General features: G+C 32.9%; 2 protein-coding genes across 3 annotated transcripts in view; one reads left to right on the plus strand and one right to left on the minus strand.

Moving 5' to 3' along the window:
• Nucleotides 1–11,386, minus strand: part of LOC139527708 (transmembrane protein 132C-like) — a 36,447-nt gene extending 25,061 nt beyond the window's left edge. The window contains exons 1-3 of the mRNA XM_071323331.1: nt 11,196–11,386; nt 8,731–9,538; nt 6,059–6,208 (exon numbers count right to left, since the gene is read on the minus strand). Of these exons, the coding sequence (XP_071179432.1) occupies nt 6,059–6,208; nt 8,731–9,538; nt 11,196–11,247 (1,010 nt within the window). The 5' untranslated portion in view covers nt 11,248–11,386. The remainder of the gene's footprint in view (nt 1–6,058; nt 6,209–8,730; nt 9,539–11,195) is intronic.
• A 393-nt stretch (nt 11,387–11,779) lies between these two features.
• The window catches only part of LOC139527709 (uncharacterized protein PF3D7_1120600-like), a 29,653-nt gene continuing 19,019 nt past the window's right edge, over nt 11,780–22,413 (plus strand). For both annotated transcript variants that reach the window (XM_071323332.1, XM_071323334.1), the window contains exons 1-3: nt 11,780–11,856; nt 19,544–19,600; nt 20,808–21,030. In XM_071323332.1, the coding sequence (XP_071179433.1) occupies nt 11,854–11,856; nt 19,544–19,600; nt 20,808–21,030 (283 nt within the window). In that variant the 5' untranslated portion in view covers nt 11,780–11,853. The remainder of the gene's footprint in view (nt 11,857–19,543; nt 19,601–20,807; nt 21,031–22,413) is intronic.

The following is a 22,413-nucleotide window of genomic DNA, read 5'->3' on the forward strand; positions in this document are numbered from 1 at the left end:
AATCAAATAAATCTCAAGATACTTTTTCTTGTCTTGTCTTGTAGAATAGTTAATTCATTTTTTTTCAGTCTTGATGTAAATTAATGAGAGAGTTTTCATGATCCTACAATTTAGGTAGGGATTCAAATTTGTCAAAGTGATTGTGTTAATGATGATAATGTTCAGCCTGTTGAAATGGAGAAAAAGAATGATTGTTGTGAAACGGCTACCGGTACTTAAAATCCATAACCATAATGACAATCCCCCTTTTAATCGAGTTTTACAACGGTTCATACCTTTTTTGCCAGCATGTATACATCAATGATTTATTTTTTAATTTGATTTCATTCTGAATATATATGTATAAACAATATATTTGACACTGAACACTTTCCAAACAAACATGTAAAGGCACCAATGAATTCTCTAAATTTCAATTAATGCTCAGCTATAAAAATTCATAATTCATAATTCATATTTTCATGTCAAATATCAATATCATGTCTGCGACATGGCACTAAATGTATGCTGCAAATATTGCACAGGAGAAATCAATAGAAGAAATAAAGATAAATTGATAAATGTTTGTTTTTTTGCATACAGTGCACAACTCCATGGGTAGTTAAATTCTGATCATAAACCTTCACTCCTCTCCGTAGCTCATGTTTGTTAGTAGATACCAGCTGATGAATAGCCTAGAAAAGGACTAAATGCAACTGATAAAAGAGTTTCTTTTTCTCCCTACTGGCCATATAACAATGTATAACTTTGACTGGCAGACCAAGGCAAACATAAATAATTAATTGCAGGTCATTGAGACTCATCTAATTAATCTGTCTACAATGTCTACTCTGGTCAATATTGTTTAGTCTGTGGTCAAATATCATTGTTCATATTTTCAAACTTAACCTTAAATGTTGAAAGCTTAAAAGGCAGCAATCAATCAAATAAGTAAACATACTTAGTCCATGATATTGCCCGTAGATCATAACATAGCCAGAAATTAGTAGTGGTTTTGCTCATTAATATTCATAATATGTAAATGAGAATTGTACCACGTGATAGTACTTTGAACTGGACTGGCTTGATAGGCTTGATATCATTAAAATCTTTAAAACACGGATATTATAAGTTGCCCGTCACAGAGTCCTTATTTACAATCACTTTGATATTTCCGTAAAGTTGTCAGGCGGTCAAAATCAAAACAATGAACGCGAATTTAGTGAATTTTTCGTGCCTTCGTGAGTTTATTCTTCTTGAAATAGTGACATTTTAATTTTACGTGGGAACCTAGAGTTTAACGACTACACATACAAGGTTTGGACTTGCTTGTTCTTCGGAAATTCAAGTTTCATATTTCACCCCGGCAACCTGTTTTTGTAATGACCTTGTAAGCCAATTTTCAACACGAAGTTTGCAAATTTGACGTTTCAGCCATTTTAACCTGTATTTTACAATGCAATGTTAAAAGCCGCTCGCTTCGATTTTTAAAATAGCTCAGGAACCTGCATTTTTGCAACAACAGTCATTATGTTTCGTTTAAATGGTGTATATTGTTGTGTATATTCTTTTTCCGCCCCGGCAACCTGTCTATCACTTAAATTAAAATTAAAACAAACATTTTTTCAAAATTCCCTATCATTTTAATGGTATTTCCTTGACCCGTATCCGAATAAGCAAAGTGGCGTTGATTTCTGGATATGACCCCATCAGGTCGTCAAAATTGTAAAACCACCCCTCCTGGTATTATTATCCTTGGAATTATGTATGTTGCATAGATAACAACCAAATGAAAACAACTGAAAATGTTTTTCTTTTCGCTCCTATAGGCAATATTACATTGACTGACAGACTTAAGACCAGTGTAAATAACTAATGACAGGTCATATAATTAATCAGTCTAGTGGTCAATACTTCTTGTCTTATAACTGACCTCACAGTACAGATTTGCATGAACATGTTTACCTAATATCTATATTTACATACAATTACAGTATGGAATTAGAATGTCAAGACTTGGAAAATAGAAATACCAGAAATGACAAAACAACGTTCTGATCTAATTTTGAGAGCATTAAAGAACCCCTCAACAAAATCAATGAAATAGAGTTGGCAGGTCATCAAACATTCCCCGGCTGTATCTTCTGTGTGTTTGGTATTAAGCTACATCACAGAGGTATTCCGAGACAAATTAAAAGATCAATAGAGATTGGTGAAGTAAAGCTGAAGATGAAACATCATAAAGAAAAAACAATTTTCTACTTCATCTAACAACAGAATACTTTGTTACTCTTTCATTTATAATTGTATTTAAGAAGGTGTATAATTGAAATTATAAACATAAGCAAATTCTTGCCATACATGAGAGTATAAGAAGTCTTTCTACAAAACAATCAGTTAAATGTACATGTATATGCAGTTTCCTAATAGCTGTTTACTTTTTGAATGTATCTAAAGTTTGTCCTACATTGTACATTTATATTCTAGACATGTATAAAGATTTACTAAAAGAAAATAAGCGACTATGGAATCAGGACTTTCCAGATGAACAAACCTCCTCTCAAAAGACATGACAGATACATGTAATCATGGTTATGATATAGTCTAAAATTACATTTCATAAAAATTCCAGCCCCAAATTTGTTTTGCCGAAGTTATTCTCCTGACACTTGTATTCAAATACTTAACCCAATACTGCTGAATTCAGCTTTGAAATAATTCCAAAGAGATAACACCATTAACAATTTTATTTGTTTTGAAATGAAACCTATCAAAATACCTTAGAAAAAAAGAAGAATGGCATAAAATAAAAAAATCAGTAATACAATTTATGTTCTCAACATTCATGGCATTATTATTGATTCAACCTGTAGATTGTTACAGAGATTAATCCTCAAGCTGATTCAGAACAAAAAACAGAATGCAAACAAGACTTCAGAACAATAAAAGTCAACCACATCAACCTTAAAAAAGTCCTGAATAAACTTTAAAATTGAAAAGAAATTATTTACAAGCATCAATAAATGACTCATTATAATTATTTGACAGTTTTTTGAAACCAACAATAATCATAATGAAATCTTCCGTACAAGTTGAAGGACCCGGAAACCATTTTCCTTGTTGCGAGTATATTGGATTTTCATTTGTATAAATTTTCTCAGAAAACTGGTATACTACATCGCAATAAAATATCATTAGACCTGTCAATAGATCGATTAGGAATCTTTTTGCTATGATGACATTTAGATATATTCGCTGTCGATTTACAGAAACTCGATAATTTTTTTCTCTCCATTTTTTTCGCATTAAAACTTGTCAACTAATTACCTTATGAAACAACAGAAAAACATTCTTATTGATTTCTCCCTAATTAAAATACATTATACGGATTAGATATTCTATAGCAAGCTTACGGCAGAATATTTATCGGTAATAATTTGTTCAATATATGCTCTTAACATAACTGTTTATTCCACTTGCTGTCAGGGAATCAGCTTTGTCTTCTAAATATTATCATTAAAACATCATCTTCTAAAAGATTAGTTCTTAAAACTGTTATCATTATAAAAATAAGGAGATGTGGTATGATTGCCAATGAGACATCTATCCATCAGAGTTCAAATGACGATTATGGTTTAATATATTTTTTTAAAGAGTGTATCTATAAAAAAAATAATAAGACGTGTTATGATTGACAATGATACAACTCTCCACCAGAGACCAAACGACATACATGTATAAGTTATCAACTAAAGTTGACTGCACAGCCTTCAACAATGAGCAAAACCCATACCCCATAGTCATGAGCTATTCCATGTTTCTGCACTATTTTTTGGATAATTTGTGCATTCACATTCTGAAGACTGAACAAAGTCTATGTAGAACTTTAATCGCCAGGATCAGTGTTTCTTTCAAAAGTCTGTAAAGATCTAATTCCTGTTTTATAATGTTGCTTTCTTTCATAACAATATGTTTTTGTTGTTAATTAATCAATCACTTGTACTAATCATTCCCATTGGATGCATCAGTCATGTCAGTAGTCATAAATGATAGCATTCTTGCTTAGAATTCAACAGTTCATGAGTTCAATGCCCAGCTTAATCATACCAAGAACAAGGAGGTTGACTTGAAATTTTTCTTCGGAGGACTCAGAATTTAGAAGAAACAGTAAAACTGATAGTCTTGGATTCAAACAAAAAGTCTGGGTTAAATGGGGACATATCAGCCATCAACAAGTATTAGATAATTCTTTAGGGTGTTATCCTGAATGAGTGTATTTAATTTTAACCAAGATATTATTGTCAATGCAGAATGATACTTTTAAATAGTTAAGGAGGGGGTTGGGGCTGAGGGTGGGGGTCTTACAGTGTTTTGATCATATGTTATTGTAAAGCATGATAAAAACAGGGTATCTATTTTCATTTAACAACCTCTTAGTGTGAATTCAATACATACATGTACATTGTATGTACATTTACTGACCAGGTGAAACAACTTTTCCCCAAACATATCAGAGATCAAAAGATGTAGAAGTGAAAGACTATAGGTCACGATATGGCCTTCATCAGAGAGAAAATCGCCACTACATAGTAAGCTATTACATGTATTAAGGGCCTCGATATGACAGAAATGAAAAATGTTAAACAATTAATAGAAGAAAACAAAATCCATAATTTGATTCAGCATATAAAACTGCTAATGGAATAAGATGTTCCATATGCTAGGTACAAAAGTCAAGGAATACACTTTATAACCTGATAAATAGAAAGGATTGTGTTCGGTGAACTAATGGCACAAAAGGTATATATATTGTGTTAAAATGACAAATATTTTTACACAAACATAATGAGATATAAACAAGTTTTTGTCACAAAATTCATCTCTGTGGACAGTTTTATTAGAAAAGTATAGAGGAATTTGAATTGCAAATTAGTACAAACTAGGTCATATAGTGTAATGATCACAAAATATCACTGTTCATGGCCCAGAAAATAACTTGAGTGCTAGGCCAGGTGAAACAAGTAAAAATATCTGTAGATCTGTTACTGATAAACAATGATACAGGGAAAAATATGTAGAATGTGTAACAAATTGCTAAATTTGTACCAAACATTGCATCCTCCCACATTTATTACCACTGATAAACACCATTAATAAATTGTTTTACTATGTACAGTCTTCATAACATGTCTCTTAATGCATAGATCTATAAAAGTTCACCAAGGCCATATTCAAATATTTTTGAGAAATTTTCTTGCATCAGTCAAAATCTCCTTTAAATATATCTAAGTATTGACAAAAAATGATTGATTTAAAAATTACAAAATAATTATTGTTAACATTATATTGTATACATCATATACATGTGTAAATAAAATGTTATGTCAACATTCATTTTACTGTACATTCATGTTTTAGTGAATGAAAAACTTAAAACATCCAAAACTTACAACAGACATTAATATTGAAGAGATACATTGTACATGTACAAATATAATTAAACATCTGGATCAAATGTTTAATGGTTTCAAAAATTGCTGATTAGGCCAAATCTACATTTTTAAGGCATGTCTGAGACAGTTTTTAATTTATTTTAAATCTGAAAAATTAATTTACAATACAAAATGATGTACTAACAACAAAATGGAGTTTAATATAAAAAGATATGAGATGATATGCATAGTTGACACCAGCAATATTATATGGCTAGCCTTTATTTGTAGCAACAGAAAAACACCATTCACTCTGAAATTTCCTTTTTATCAAAATTATCATTTTTGATATTAAATCAGAGTGCAGTGGCGGATCCAGGGGGGGTGGTCTGGGGTTGGAACCCCCCTTTTTTTTGGCCCATCAATGCATTTGAATGGGGAACCCCCCTTTTTAAAATGGCTGGATCCTCGCCTGGAGTGTTATCACTTTCATTCACCAGTAATCACCCTGTTGGAAGACACATTGTATCACTCAACAACACCAGCAAAAATGATCTTGAACAAAATCCCAATGTGTGTACATTGTACATGTACATGTCTTGTGAAATTATTACTGACTGCATATGAACACCAACATTCAAGCTTACCTCGTAGAAACTTTGTAGGATGATGTATCTCGGACAAATGCAGTCACACTGCCAATTTTCTGTCTTTCGTTAATATCTACATGTATCTGCCACGGTCCATCAGCCTTGGCAATGGCTCCTGTGATAATAAGTCCATCACGAACACGACATCTACAATACAATTTCTTAGTTACATGTAATGTATAAATGTACAGTTTTAAAATACAGTCATGACGGTACATTCTACAAAGTAGCTGTATACACATCACTTATAAAAACTAGGGTTCAGTATATACATATGTATTATATTGAATGTGTGATGTTTCATTTTTTGCTCATTATTGTGTTCCATTCTAATTTTAATTGACAAGCTAGTATTGCAAAATTTTCTGCTAAAGACTTCAAGATGGACAGTGAGTGAATAGTCAAGGTCTTAATCTGCGAGTGGTATTAAATATGTACATGTATAGTTTAAATCTTGAGGACAATGCATATATGGATATGCAAGTCTAAAGGCTAACTGCATGTTTCTGTACATTGCGTATTTATATTGCTTTTCCGGTAAGCTTTGAAATGCTTCGGTCTAAAATAATGAATTTGTTACTAAACGTCCTTAAGTATTTTTGTCTGAAAATTTCACTAGCAAGTTACATGTATACATGTATATATATGAATATTGTAACAAGAAAACTATCAATGCCTTATGGTTTGGGATGAGGTCATTTAAGGTTAACTGATGTCAGGTTTTCTTGGTTTTATATTGTAACCCTGATTTGTTTTCTCTCAATCATGTCAATTGATTTATGACTTGAATAGTGGTTTTACTAAATATATAGCTACTGTTTCCTTTATTTAGGCCATAAAAAAGAATAGGTTTGTTTGTCCAAACCCTACCTACTCAGAAAAACGCTGCCTACTCAAATTCTTTTATTGTCCTGATTTCAAGAAGTTTTTTTTTTAATCAGATAGGCATGAAGACTAATAAACACCTGATACTTCAATTCTTTAAATACTTCAAAATGCCTACCTATAACCTACCCACTGTCTCAACCTTTGGGTAGGGTTTGGGCAAACCAAAATATTTTTAATTGTGGTCTTACTGTCTCATTGAGAGCCGTGGTGTAGTGGTTACTGCATCGGACTACTTACACAAAGGTTCATGGTTCGATTCCCGTCTGGGATGAAAATTTCAGGAACTGAATTTTCGGCTCTCCCTTGACACCATTTGCGAGTATGGTCTCGAGGAAACGATGCATGATAGTCCGTCGGAAGGGGAGGATAACTGGCTGACCCGTGTTAAGAGAGAGCCATATCTCTTGCACGTTAAAGACACCCTTGTAGATTTTGAAAAAGAGCAGGCTAATGCCGCTACAAGGCAGCACTCGCAACCGCAAAGTGGAAAGGGATTAATATAAGTTGCAAAACTTGTTTCCCAATCCACTATAAATAAATATGTTTAAACTACTGTCTCATTGATGATTCCAATGTCTACTTTTACTCTAATTGACATTGAGTATGATCTCTGCACAAACATGACATAATACACATGATATATAAATAGGAAAATAAATCAGGAAGATTGAATATTTGGTTTTTTTTTATTGTCGCACAATGTATAAAGCTGGATAATATGTTTGATGTAAATACATTTTTATTTAAATTAATGTTGATTTAAACTGTTAATCAATCATCCCTACTGAAAGTACTTCATTTTGTACTACTTAAAAAACTGTCAAGATTGTGGGAGTTTTTGCCAAATTCATTTATTTATATAATACTTGATGACTAATTATTCACATAAACTAAGCAATTCCATCTCTCAGTTTTTCTCCAACTTTCTCTTTCTTTATTTATAATTATAAAAGAATGGTTTGCACGTTCTTCATAAATGATAATACATCAATATTTCACCTGAATGTTACACCTAATTTAAATGACATCAGACAATTTTTACTAATTCAGGCATGTCATTTCAAACTTTTCCCAATAAATTTCTGTAGAATGTTTTAATTACAAAATAGTGCAGTGTACAAAAAAGGTGTAAATTACGTAATTTGAAATTGTGGAGTTCTTTCTTTTCTCTGATCCAGTGAATAACCCAAACATCAAACAAATTTGACTAGCTTTAAATGTTTCTATGTTGTGGTTAATATGCTTTGATCTTTTCCCTGTTCAAAATCTATTCAAACATTTCAAAGGTTTAAAAGATACAAAAAAAGCAAAAAAATTATTTAATCAACTTGAGTGAGCTTGGTCAAACAAAGATCATGTTCTGCTCTTTAAATTGATACCGGTAGACTTTACCAACCTCAAAAAGTAAATATTGAAATAGGAAGCCTAGCACTTAAAAATGAAAAATTCGGCTTAATCAGGGTTGCACATGGGACATGTGTACATGTATGTGTGTTTAATGTTATACATTGACAGTTACATAGTTTGGTTTAAGAAGTTTTATTTAAGAGACATACATGTACATTAACCATTTATGTAGGTCTCACATTTAGAATTTCTGTCTGTCTGGCAAGGTGTCTATCTGAAACAACTACAAGAATTTTTATTAATTTTACAAATTGTTGAGACGAATCAACCCAGTAGTCCTTTTTTAAAATTAAATAGTGATCATGACTAGCCCCATGTATACAAAATGTATATTCAAGATCTAATTGTGAGTACAAATACATGTAGGATCTTACCTCATCACAAACACTTGTATTGTTGAGTTTGTCTCTAATTTTACTGGAATTTCAAATATCGTTTTTGGTTCAAATACTTCTGTTGGAACATAAATACGAATTTGTTCATCTTGTCGAACTTCAAATGTATTTCCTGGATTTGACAAAATAACACTTAAAATTAATTTCCTTGGACTGGTCTCTTCCTCCTTTTCAGGTTCCGTAAGAGCTTTAATAGAATTGGATGCACTAGCACATTCCTGGTTTTGATTAGACGAAGACACAGCATAATATACATCCACTGAACTATTTGAATGCCACCATGCATTTGGTAGACTGATAGTGGCAACACAGGCCTCTTCGTGACTTCCGATGACACAAATGGAAGATAACTCTGCTTCAGTGTTACGAACAAAGATGTGACCACATAACGTCCGAGAATAAACATTTGATTGCTGTCGATGCTTACTGTTTACATTAAATCGGGGACTAGCGTGAATCATAATTTGTAATTTTGGCCATTTCGGTGAGACTTTTTGACTTACAATATGAGCACTTATATCCATGTTTTCATATACAAAATTGTTGTTATTGTTACCTGCTCGTTGTAAGTACGATGCCATGTCTTCAGCATCACTGCCGGTAACAGTTTTATAATCATCAAAAGGACCATTAAATGCATGGAAAGTTAATTTATCTGATTTTTGTGTAATAACGAAATTTTCTTCCTCAACTGCAGGATCCCATGGTTTATGTTTATCATAAATTGGTTTCAGAAAAAATCCATTTTCTTGGTTATTAATAGTTATGTCAACACCATATGAGAGTCCTAAAAATAATCAGAAGAATGTTACATTGTATTTATAATGATCAAATACATTGTACATTTGTACATTTTTTGTACATTGTATGTGGGGCATTCTTTTGGAATACCTAAGTGACTGATGTCTGCTTGATCAGGGTACAGAATGTATATGCCATGAAAGGTTGTATTTATTTTTGCCCAGAACGAGCGAGTCATTATCAGTCAAAAGTGTACTCAAATTTATAGGCAAGTAAAACTAAAACTTGAAAAATGGAAAATTACAAAATCTACATTTTACATGTACATGTAAAATGATGTACATTAATATTGTATCACATACATGTAGTCAACTTCACAATAATTTATTTATTTATGAAATGCACATTTATACCCCTGGAATATGTTATACAGACCCTGTATTTATCCTTTCTTACTTATAATGTAGCTATTATTTGATTATTATGAATAGGAATCAGTTGTTTACACACACATTTTGATTGACCAAATATACGAGACCATAGCTATTCTACATGTTTTAAGAATAACTTGAAGAATGAGAGACAAACTAATATAAAATGGAGAGCACCTTAATATCATTTAAAATTTTAATTAATATCATAATGCATGAATCTCCAGAAGTTCAATTTCTACAGTTTGTATATAAACATAAATCAATTTTTCTATATTCAAAAAACAATACAAAAGAATTTTAGATCTATTCTAAATTAAATCTTATTAAAATTAAAAAAAAAATAACAGGTACATGTATATTCACCATTTCCTTTCTCAATTTTACATGAACATTGCACATTCCCACATTGTTCATGTTCATTATGTAAACATATGATTTACAGTTTCTTATGTTGGGGCCTTTAATACCTTACTATACAGAATGGGTTTTGCTAATATAAATTTTACCAGTGGCCTATACATGTAGTTGCCAACATCTTCATCCTTAAGTGGATAGTTGTTTAAATTGATAAAAGCTTTACATACATGTATACCACAACTCCTTATTTCATTCATATATATATACAAAAAAAAAATGTAATACAAGGGAGTGGTTGAAGGACCTTGTTCTTGATGTCATGATTCAGAGTCTCAATTTTTGAGGAAATTCAAGGTTCAACCTGCATGAAGACTAAAGAGATCTCAGGAATATGTGATCAATTTTTTTCAGGACTTTAAAAAGAAAGCTCCATTTTTGTTGGCAATTTTGGGATTCAGTGTTTATTTTTACAGGAGTTAGGGATACCCCCTACGACAAGTAAACATGAATGCACAATTAAGGATCCAACTGCGAAAATGTATTTATTTTTTAAGGTTATCTTTTTAAAGACTTACTTGTACATGTACATCACTGCATGTACATTTAATTTTAAATAGCCTCACACATAATCTTGTAAAATGCCCCTACTTCATCTCAAATGAAAGCAATACACCAGCAAAAATAAACACATTGTCTGAATAAAATGTAAAATAAGTTGTGTATTGGATAAGATAAGGTATACATTCCTCATCTGTTATTTCTGAGGGTTAATCTTTTAAACAGAAAATTACAAACATAAATAAACATCTACTATAACGGCGTAAAAAAATGGTTTAGGCTTTCTATCGCACCCCCCTTTTTTTCCGAGAGCACCTGTCAGCCATCAGTTACTGCATCACATTTTACACTCACCTATCACCACGGTCCACGCGATTAGATAGATTGTTTTTCTTTTCCAAGACATTCTGGAATATTATTTTGGGTTATTCCTACATTTTAACACTCAAGACAAACAACAAAATCCAACAGATATCATCGAATTTTGATACACATCAAATACGACCTGTAGCATCCGATCATTCAATACACAAAAATAGTTCCGGTAAAATGAAACTGTGTAGAATAACTGTCCTGCATGAAGAATTCGATTTTTCGACGAATTCGCCTTGAGAAAATTACTTGTTTAATAATAAATCTTTAAAAGATTAAATATGGCATGTATAAACTGTCAAATTAAATGTTGATTTGGAATTATTTCTTTCAACTTTTGCTCTTTCGCGGATTAATATTTATGTTTACATTATTTACAGTCAATGAATGCAATATAAAGAAAACTCGCTCATTAAAAAGGGAATACAACTCTTGAAGCTATTTTTAACATATTCTTATTGAAATGAAATACAATTTAAATTTTAAAGCATACTGGTGGCTGATAGTTTTGGGTCTTTTGTTCGCTGTATCGTTTGACGTTCTTTTTTGGTACTTTTCTTTATCATAAAATTGTGACGTCACGGTTATTTCACGGCATACAAGGTCGCACGGATGAACGTTGAAAGAAAGAACAGATAAAATGGTAAATGAAGGCTAAATCTACTTTTCTAAGAAATATTTTGCAAATCTCTGAGCATTGAAGAAGCGGATAAATCATGCAGCTTTGGATTCAGGCATATGCAAATAAGGGAAATGCGTCAGTCAACAGATTATCGTACGCTGTATTTCTTTTTAATAGCAGAAGAACAGCTGGATGCTTGTAAAAAAAGCTAAAGTATCTTGAACAATAGTTACACCACGGTGATGGGAGGAGTAAGATAGTTCATTGCAGTGTTCATGGCGTCCTTCTGGTATTGTACCGGATACCAATTTGCTATAGTATCTTTTCTGAGGCAATGTCATTTGTATAGCTGCCGTCCTGTGATTAATAACTTGAGTTTTGACGCTTTTCGAATGTACTTTGTAAAAGATACCAGAGGGACAGTCAAACTCATAGATCGAAAATAAACTGACAACGCTAGCTATCATCGGACTAAAATGAAAAAGACAAACAGACAAATAATAGCACACATGAAACATCAAAGAAAATAAGCAACACGAACCCCACCAAAAACTTTCTGTAGTTTGTGTTTTTTTTTTTTTTTTATATCCAGATGACCAACCTCAGCTGGAGTCAGCAAAACATAGATTTTTTTTAGTCCGTCGGCTCATCTGCAGACTGACCGTCTAGTTCACTTGTGACAAACTGGCCCACTGCGGCGCCGGCGCTGCTACTGGTAACAACACAAGCCTGGTATATAAAAACGGTATGGGTGGACCCCCTAGGAAAATTTTGTAAAACTATACAAATCCTTTGTCCAGGCCATTCCTTACAAATAATCTGATATCTATGAAATTTATGTAGACTGCTGCTATAATAGTTTTATTTTATACTATTTTGTACATAAATGTGACCACTACTGTTTGAATTATTTTGCATTTGTAATTTCGGGCCTTTTATGGCTTACAATGTGCATGCTGTGGTTTGAGGTTTGCTCATTGCGAATTGAAGATGTTAACTTTTATGTCATTTTGGTCTCTAGTGGAGAGTTGGCAATAATACCACATGCATCTTATGTATACATAAATTATAAGGCTCCGTGTTGAAGACCATACTTTAACCTATATATAGATAATGGTTTACTTTTACAAATTGTGACTTAGAGAGTTGCCTCATAGGCACTCATAATACATCTTCTTATATAGATCTATACATATGTATGCATAGGATCTTCGTCTACTTGGCTTTACAGAACGACATGGGTAAAATGGTAAATCAGTCTATACAGGGTATATTATCCAGTATATATGTTAATTTTAGCTTAAATGTTAATATGTAAGACTCTAAGTACCTGCCTGTTTTTATGCCCCATTTATGGGCATTATGTTTTCTGGTCTGTGCGTCCGTCCGTCTGTTCGTTCGTTCGTCCGTCTGTCCCGCTTCAGGTTAAAGTTTTTGGTCGAGGTAGTTTTTGATGAAGTTGAAGTCTAATCAACTTGAAACTTAGTATATATGTTCTGTATAATATGATCTTTCTAATTTTAATTCCAAATTAGAGATTTAACCCCATTTTCATGGTCCACTGAACATAGAAAATGATAGTGCGGATGGGGCATCCGTGTACTGGGGACACATTCTTGTTTAGTTCGTTTGTAACACTTAGTGGCACTGTGACGTTTGATATTCTGCCTGTTGCTTCATTTCACTAATCAAAAATACATGCAAATGAATGACAGTAAAAACGTCTAGAACACAGTTACAAAACAACAAATTTTGCTGGACTAGATGTACAATTTGACAAGTAATTCTCTTCAGAGATGGTCGAGACAATAATATTTTAAAATCCGAAACTTAATCTAAACGTTTAAGAGCTACAAAAACGAAAGAGTTAATGTAATCAGACTGCCGCTTGTTATTCATTTATAAGCTTGAGTGTCATTAACTCAAAGCTTTATAAACTAAGATGTGTGTTTCTAGAATCTATGGACTTTACCAACTGTTTCATTTCCTTCCAGTTGTTATGTTATTTTCCATTTCCTTGATAGTGGCGTTGCTTTGGCTCCTTATTATAGAGTGTGTACACCTCTATTCTTTTTCCATATATATATATATATACTACCTATCGGACATAATGAGCATTATTTAAAAAACCAATAAAAACAATACGTATGATGATAATATGTCTAGTAACTGATGTTGGTCACATGTTGCTTACATCCGATCTCTTTCTGTCTTCTACTTGCCTTTTTATCTCTTCGAGTTTATCTAATTAGTTTAGTTTTGTTTAGTATTGTCTTGAAATCAGTCATTGTTGGTCTTATTAATGTCAGATTATAAACATTCATGTTTTCAATAGAGGATTTTGATCCGAGTTGGCACAAAATCAATGCTTGGACTGTGGTACTGTTTATGTGTTCTCCCCTTAATCTAAATCACTAGCCATGGTATGATCAGCCAAGGTATTTAGTTACTCATGGAAAGCGTGACTGTGATTTTTGTAATTGTCGAGCCTGAAAGCTCGACATATGGATAGTGATCCGGCGGCGGCGGCGTTAGCTAACTTCTTAAAAGGTTTATATTTTAGAAGGTGAAAGACCTGGATGCTTCATACTTTGTATATAGATGCCTCATGCTACGAAGTTTCCGTCAGTCACATGTCCAATGTCCTTGACCTCATTTTCATGGTTCACTGACCACTTGAAAAAAAAAGTTCAGAATTTTTGTAATGTTGAATTCTCTCTTATTATAAGTAAAATGATAACTATATTTGGTATGTGCGTACCTTACAAGGTCCTCATGCCCGTCAGACAGTTTTCACTTGACCTCGACCTCATTTCATGGATCAGTGAACAAGGTTAAGTTTTGGTGGTCAAGTCCATATCTCAGATACTATAAGCAATAGGGCTAGTATATTTGGTGTATGGAAGGACTGAAAGGTGTACATGTCCAACTGGCAGGTGTCATCTGACCTTGACCTCATTTGCATGGTTCAGTGGTTATAGTTAAGTTTTTGTGTTTTGGTCTGTTTTTCTCATACTTTATGCAATAGGTCTACTATATTTGTTGTATGGAATGATTGTAAGGTGTACATGTCTAGCGGGCAGATGTCATCTGACCTTGACCTCATTTTCATGGTTCATGATCAGTGGTCAAAGTTAAGTTTTTAAGTTTTGGTCTTTTTATCTAATATTATATGCCAAAGGTCAACTATATTTGGTGTATGGAAATATATTATGATCTATATGTCAGTCAGTCCCGCAGGTTTTATTTGACCATAACCTCAATTGCACGGTTCATTGCACAGTGTTAAGTTTTTGTGTTCTGGTCTATATTTCTTAAACTATAAGTAATAGGTCAACTATATTTGTTGTATGGAAGCTTTGTTAGCTGTACATGTTTGCCTGGCATGGTTCATCTGACCTTGACCTCATTTTCATGGTTCATTGGTCTTTGTTTATCTATCTTGGTTAATGTTAAGTTTATGTGACAGTTGTAATAAAGCTTTATACTTAGGACTATCAACATAATATCAATGATTAGTAAAGAAGGCGAGACATTTCAGTGTGTGCACTCTTGTTTCATTTGATAGGGTCTGTCTTTTTTTGTCACAGTTTGAGACTGTGAGGAGTCAGGACGCTGTACTTTCAGGGTAGAATTCCAATTTCCAAAATTGTTCACATTTTCCAGCGTCCTGGTCCACTCGCCCACCTAAACTGAACTAAAAATAAAGTTTTCGGTGGCCTTGTGTCCTATGGTATTCATAATTACTCATAATAGTAGCACAATCATTTTATATCTGAAGTTCGCGCAATAGGGAATATATATTATTTGTTGTATCCCTCTGTCCGGCATTCCTTGTGACAAATTGTGTCCGTCCGTCTGTCCTTTTGAAGCACGTCAATACTCCGAGACCTTTTGATACAAAGCGTGCATAGCAGACACAGCCTCAAACAAGAATATGTTCCAAGTACACGGATGCTCCATCAGCACTATTATTTTCTATGTTCAGTGGACCGTGAAAATGGGATAACATCTCTAATTTGGCAATAAAATTAGAAAGTTCATATCATAGGGAATATGTTTACTAAGTTTCATGTTGATTTGACTTCAACTTTATCAAAAACTACCTTGACCAAAAACTTTAACCTGAAGCGGGGCAGACGGACGAACGAACGGACGCACAGACTAGAAAACATAATGCCCATAAATGAGGCATAACAATGTAGTTTTCGTGTGTAAGTCACATAATTTCAACGGATTGACAAATAAATAAATACAATAACATATAATCATATCAAATTAAAACCTAATTAGACCCAAACAACACTTAATCACGTCAAAATCCTGAACAATGATAAACTTTATATTTTCAAAAATTGACAACTGTGTTACGTTTCCTCAGTTGTTTTTTTAAACGGAAAGTCGGCATTCTAAAGGAACAAACTGGTATTTTTCTCGACACTTTTTGTCTTTGTTCGTATGAGGCAGATTTCATAAAGAAGCTTCCCATATCGAATGCAATGAAGCTATGATTATCTTTCAACTTCACATTGCTCTATATAAAGATGATGATTTCTCATTGAATAAATCAAAGTTTGGCGAATGTGTTGATCGCACCTTTATTCTATTGAGCATTAAACGAAGGATACCACAAATAGAACTACGTCATATTGTAATTTTATCGGATTTTTTTCCCGTGATTTTGAAAACCACCAGAATCTAATTTCGCGTCGTTTATAATTCGCGATTTAGGATGTCCTATATAAATTTTCATGTTTTATTTGGAATCTGAACTGTTGTACATGTTTCGTAACTCAGGCGGTAAAATCAATCAGTTTACTCAAAATTAACAGTGACAGTAAATAACTGTTGGCAGAGAACCAAACTACATAAAGTTGTTTTTTTGGGGGACTTCAATTCCTATGAAGCTCCGAACATGCTAAGTGTACCTGCATACTGCATACAGAATAGGGAGATTAGTTGCAGCTAATACATATAAGAAGATGTAGTATATGAGTGTCAATGAGACAACTCTCCATCTAGTCAAATTTGTAAAAAATAAACCATATTAGGTCAAAGTACGGCCTTAAACACGGAGCCTTAATTGGCTAAAAACGAAAAGCAAGTTTAAAGGGCTCCAAAGCACTTGTACTAGTGTATAGCCTAGCTTAGAATGAAAATATTAAACTTTGTGGTGGTAAGGTTAAAATCATCACTTGAACACTTCGAAAGTTTTACGGGTGACATCCTTTATTGTCAAAGCTAACAATGTCAATGGATATGTTATACGTGACTCGTGCACAGCACCGTTCTTTTCATTCGTGTATGGCACCGTCAATTACGACTTATCACTGTTTTTGAACTTGTCATGAGCAACCAGTACTGGCTACTGCCTCGTTACTCTCCCGCAACACACGTGATTGACCGCGGTTTTGATCGATCTGTGTTACATGGTATTTAGTTAAGCAGCTTACCACACAATTCGTGCAAATGGTGATACAAGCATGAAACTTTGTAAGAACATGCCTTTATGTATTTGTAATCATATCAGAGGGATAGCCACGACAAAAAAATATCCGATCATGGCGGCCATCTTGGATTTTCGAAATGACGTCTTCACAGGGAAAAGACACCATATGTATGGCCCATTTTGCTTGTATTGTATCCAAAAATGTTACAAAATGGAGTAAATCATTGTTATATAAGATAAAGTATCACTTTCGGTCAAATATCGGTTGATAACCCACTCCTGGTTTTATGAATATCCCGAATATGACTGTTTTATAACCCGAATAATGTCAGTCGTTATATTCCACAAATCTTCGACTAATCTTCGATTGCTACATTAGGTTCGATAGGTTATAGGCCATGAGAGGGCGCAATTTTATTCTAGTTAACCTTTTAGAGAGTGTGTGTTCGCATTGATATAAGACATGGCTCGGTACTTGTCTATCCACCGTTCACATTTTTAGTTTCGAAGTTTTATTTGCAATCCTGATCGGATATTGATTTGAAGGAATTCTATCCCTATTACTAACACAATTCTATAATAATAATGTTGTTAATACATCAATAACATAATAAGAAATTAATCTTGAACGTTATACAATTCCTATTGCGGGAAAGCGATGGATAGAGACTTTATCAGAAGCAGATGTTGCATCCTCTGGGACTGCAGAAACGTTGTTGTCAAGTTCTAATACTCCTTAAACTAGACTAGCACATCAAGTAACCGCATGTGTATTGTTTGATTTACTAATGTCTGCTTATGAATCTACTAATAACGAAGATCCTGATGAATCAATAGAATTTGACAAATGTATACAATGGTGTGAAGAAAGAAAAGTAGGTAGACCTCATTTGAGTATTGGTATTCGGTTCTTGAAATTCAGCTGTTAGTTTTTTCTTACATTCGATCATTAAGAGAAGCGGATTTTGAGCTTTACAAACAAACGTTGTCTTCCTTGATCCCATACTTTTTTGGACTAGATCATATCAACTATGCTAGATGGCTTCCTATTTATCTTCGCGATATATGGCTTCATTAGAAACAAAAAACCCAGATATTTACAGAGAATTTATTAAAGGGCAATTCACTGTAAAAAAATCGCGTCGTGTTTTCTCAAACATGGCGAAAGACCAGGCTCATGAACGGAATATCGCCATTGTTAAAGGTGATGGTTGGTTATGCTGTAGAGCTGACTTACGATCCCGCCGCTTTGCGACGGTGAATCGTGTATATATGTCTCTGGTGTTACAAAGCTGGCTTGACCTGTACAACATTGTGTTCATGTAGCTGTTAAAACGGTTGAATCGGAAAATATCGTAGATTATTACACTGATCAATCTTCCAGCATGTCTTACATAATTACCGATATATCAAATATAAAATAACGGACATTTTTATCGTATATATCTATACCACTATTATTTCACTCGAGTGTACGAACTTTCTCGACTCAAACCGGAAGTGGTGGGTTTTTTTTTACAATTGTTGTGTGTTTGACATATTTTCATATCATTTTATTGTATTTCCAATAGTTTTCAAGACATATATAACGTAAGAAATGGTTAGGACAGTTTTTCAATCTCCACGATTGAGCAAAATTATGTCAATTTTGAATTTAAGATGGCCGCCGTGAAAAAAATCGAAAACATGTTGGCTACCCCTCTAATATGATAAAGTACTTCCTAATGAACGTCTATGCCAAATCTCTTGCTTGTATCACAATTTGCATGATTTTGTCAAATTTCAGTACTAAGCCGCCCCACTAATTCTTGTATCTTTTAACGCGATAAATAAGTCTGTATGTTTTAGTTATGTGTTATTTGTTCTATAATGCGTAAATAGTATTTGTCACTCCTTTACAGACATATTTGTCCAGTCTATTCAAGTACTTGTTGGTTTGTTACATAAACTGTTTTATTATTTCGATATGTTAGATTGCAGTGCAGTAGTTTCTGAACTGGCGTCTTTCTTTTTATTCTTAATGTCATTTGTCTTTTAGGTTTTGGGATCTTCCTTTAGGATATAACTCAAACAGAATTTATTAGAAGAATGTGAATAGCCAGACAAGGTTTTCATTGGTCTGTGCCTTTACTTGTCGTATGTCTGGAAGACTGTATCTAGTCCAAAATGAGGTGCCAGATCCACTTATTCAAAATTTAATTTTCGTCAATGTATATAAATAATTGATGGAGTTTTCGAATAAAAGATTTTTTTTTACAGTTTGTGAGGAGAGTTTTGATTTGCTTGTTCATATGGAGTCTGTTTATACCAGGACAAGTAAGTAAAACATATTTCCAAATAATAAATAATCGGCATAAACAAATTGATTTCAGTGATATCAGCATTCGGTAATCTATAAATCAATTACCACGTGACGAATATTATATTTTGGAAATGAATTCGTACTCGGAAAACTGGTGTTAAGGTCGAGTAAAAGTCGGCTGGATAATGAACAAGTTAAACTAAATTGGCTATGGGTCAGATTTTGGTAAAATTTTGAAAAAAGATATTTGATCCAATGAAAGAAAACTGAAAATTATTTATCAATATTTATATTTCATTTTTTAAACTTGTATATTCCAAGCATTATGTGCAAATTTGAAATATTAATTAAAACTGTGTTGGGCCAGAAACATATATTTTAACTGTTAGATATACTGTTCCCAGGTTGGGCCTTTACTGTTTGAGCTTTTGATTTTGCACTTTGATTATATATTTGTAATTTTACTTTTCCTTAATTCGTGTACTCCAGTATTTATCATCAACATATATGTTTTAACAAAGATGTATTGACTTGAACTAGGATATTTGATGTGTTTAAGACAAATTATGAACGTTTTCCGCCGATTTATGTAATTTAATGTGCTTTCTATACAAACAATCATCTTAGACATCTATTTTAAGAGAATTTAATCAAACATATTTCGAAAATAAAAGAGATAAATGCATTTTTTTTTTCTATTTTTTTTTTTTTAACATTCATAAATTCTTTATTGCACTCATTGCTGTTTTAACAAATTACTTAATGTACAGCATTCCATCAAGTATCCCTGTTACATACAATTATAACTGATATCCAGGGAGAATATACAGTAAAACTTATCTTTTTATTCTATTTTCAGTAAAAGTTCAATGAGAAAAATGAGCAAATTTGTATGCAAAATGTTCCATGTGTATGGCTCTTTTATTGTTCCTTCACCTTGCACCTTGCATGGTGGGCGATATTTAACATCGGATTAAAAAAAAAATCATGTCCACGATTAACGATAATCAAAATGTCAATACTATTCAATCAATCAATTGATGCATGGATGCAAATAAAATGTAGAATATCTTTAGAGTTGGTAACCCATGCTTAATCATTGCGTTCTCAAATTCTTCTTGAATGTGCATTAAATTATCAAATTATATTTTCTTACAAATTTTGCTGTCAGCAAATATCTAAATATAACTTAGTTTTTAATTTCTTGCACTTCAATTACAGGCAGCAAAACCAAAAAAGGATAGCACAGGTTCATCAGCAAAAGAAGAAAAGGAAAGTCCACCAGCAGCAAAAGTAGGAAAGGAAAGTCCACCAGCAGCAAAAGTAGGAAAGGAAAGTCCACCAGCAGCAAAAGTAGGAAAAGAAAGTGCACCACCAGCAAACGAAGAAAAGGAAAGTTCACCAACAGCCAAAGGAAAAAAGGAAACTTCAAAATCAGCAGAAGGTAAGATGCCACAAAGTATCAATACAAAGTATTAATTGATATATAAGAAGATGTGGTATGAGTGCCATTATAGGTCTAAGTATGACCTTCAATACAGAGCCTTGGCTCAAACCGAACAACAAACTATAATGGGCTCCAAAAAAATAGTGTAAAACCGTTCAAACCGTTCTTATTTATATATAAAAAATGGAAAACACTTATTAATCACATCAACAAAAGACAACCACTGAATTACAGGTTCCTGAATTAGGCAAGGTACAGACAGACGTTTTAACAGGTGCCAACCTTAGGCCTAATCTGATATAATAGTGTAACATCACTACATAGAAATTCAAATACAATAAAAAGTAAAATATCAATACAACTACTTGTTTATTCTTTCATTATTTCGACGAGTTTCAAAGACGTTTTAAGCCTCTTTGTGAGGACGAGATGATATATAGAAAATAGCATTTTATTGTTAATCCAATACATCTGCTCTTTTAAAACGTTTTTTCTGAAATCACCCCAATAGTCCGGCGGCTACAAGCATATTTCAGACGAATTGTGCACATTCTGTTACAAGCATGAAATTTGGCATAGACCTTCCTCAACTATTACTCTTTTATTTCAGATAGGGAGGCATTTGAAAAAAATGTCTCACTTCCGGTAAAATCCAAAATGGCGGACGTCATACTTAAATCAGCCCAATATCGAAGGCTAGCGTGTAAAAATGTGTAATTATCATGCTACTATCATAATATTTGGTACAGACCTTTGTTTTTTACTACTTTTGGATAAATTATATAGATTAGATGTCTTCAGAAACCCCACTTTCGGTTAAAATCCAATATGGCTGACATTGTACTTAAATAAGCTTATTTTTTAGGGAGGGTAACTGAAATGTGTTTTAACGTATTGCTACTATCATTACATTGTGTATGAACCTTTCTTTGGTGTTTCTGATGGATACAATGCATAAGACATATGTCTTAAAAACCCTTTCTTCCGGGTATATCCAAAATGGCGGACAGAGAAATATCAATTTTTTATTCAAATTTTCATTTTTTTCAATATGTAAAGAAATGATTTTATTTTGTGCTGGTCATTAAACTTTTGGCTTAAAGTTATCCTCAAAACCACTTATTCTAGCATGTTGTAAATATTTAGATATAAAGTTGACACTTCCGGTTAAAAATATGACGTAAATTTCAAAGATGAGTCCTCAATCTATTTCTTCGATTTAGAGTTTTGGAAAGATTGATTTTAACAAAATAAAATCACTATAGTACTAAAAATTATTTAAAATTATTACTATTTGGCCAAGAATACATGTTTATTCACAGTCACCATGACATGCACACATCGCAGTGCACGGGATACCCGATTTTCCACATTAAAAAT

The sequence above is a fragment of the Mytilus edulis genome, chromosome 6 (assembly GCF_963676685.1).
Source record: "Mytilus edulis chromosome 6, xbMytEdul2.2, whole genome shotgun sequence".
In the NCBI taxonomy this organism is placed as follows: Eukaryota; Metazoa; Mollusca; class Bivalvia; order Mytilida; family Mytilidae; genus Mytilus; species Mytilus edulis.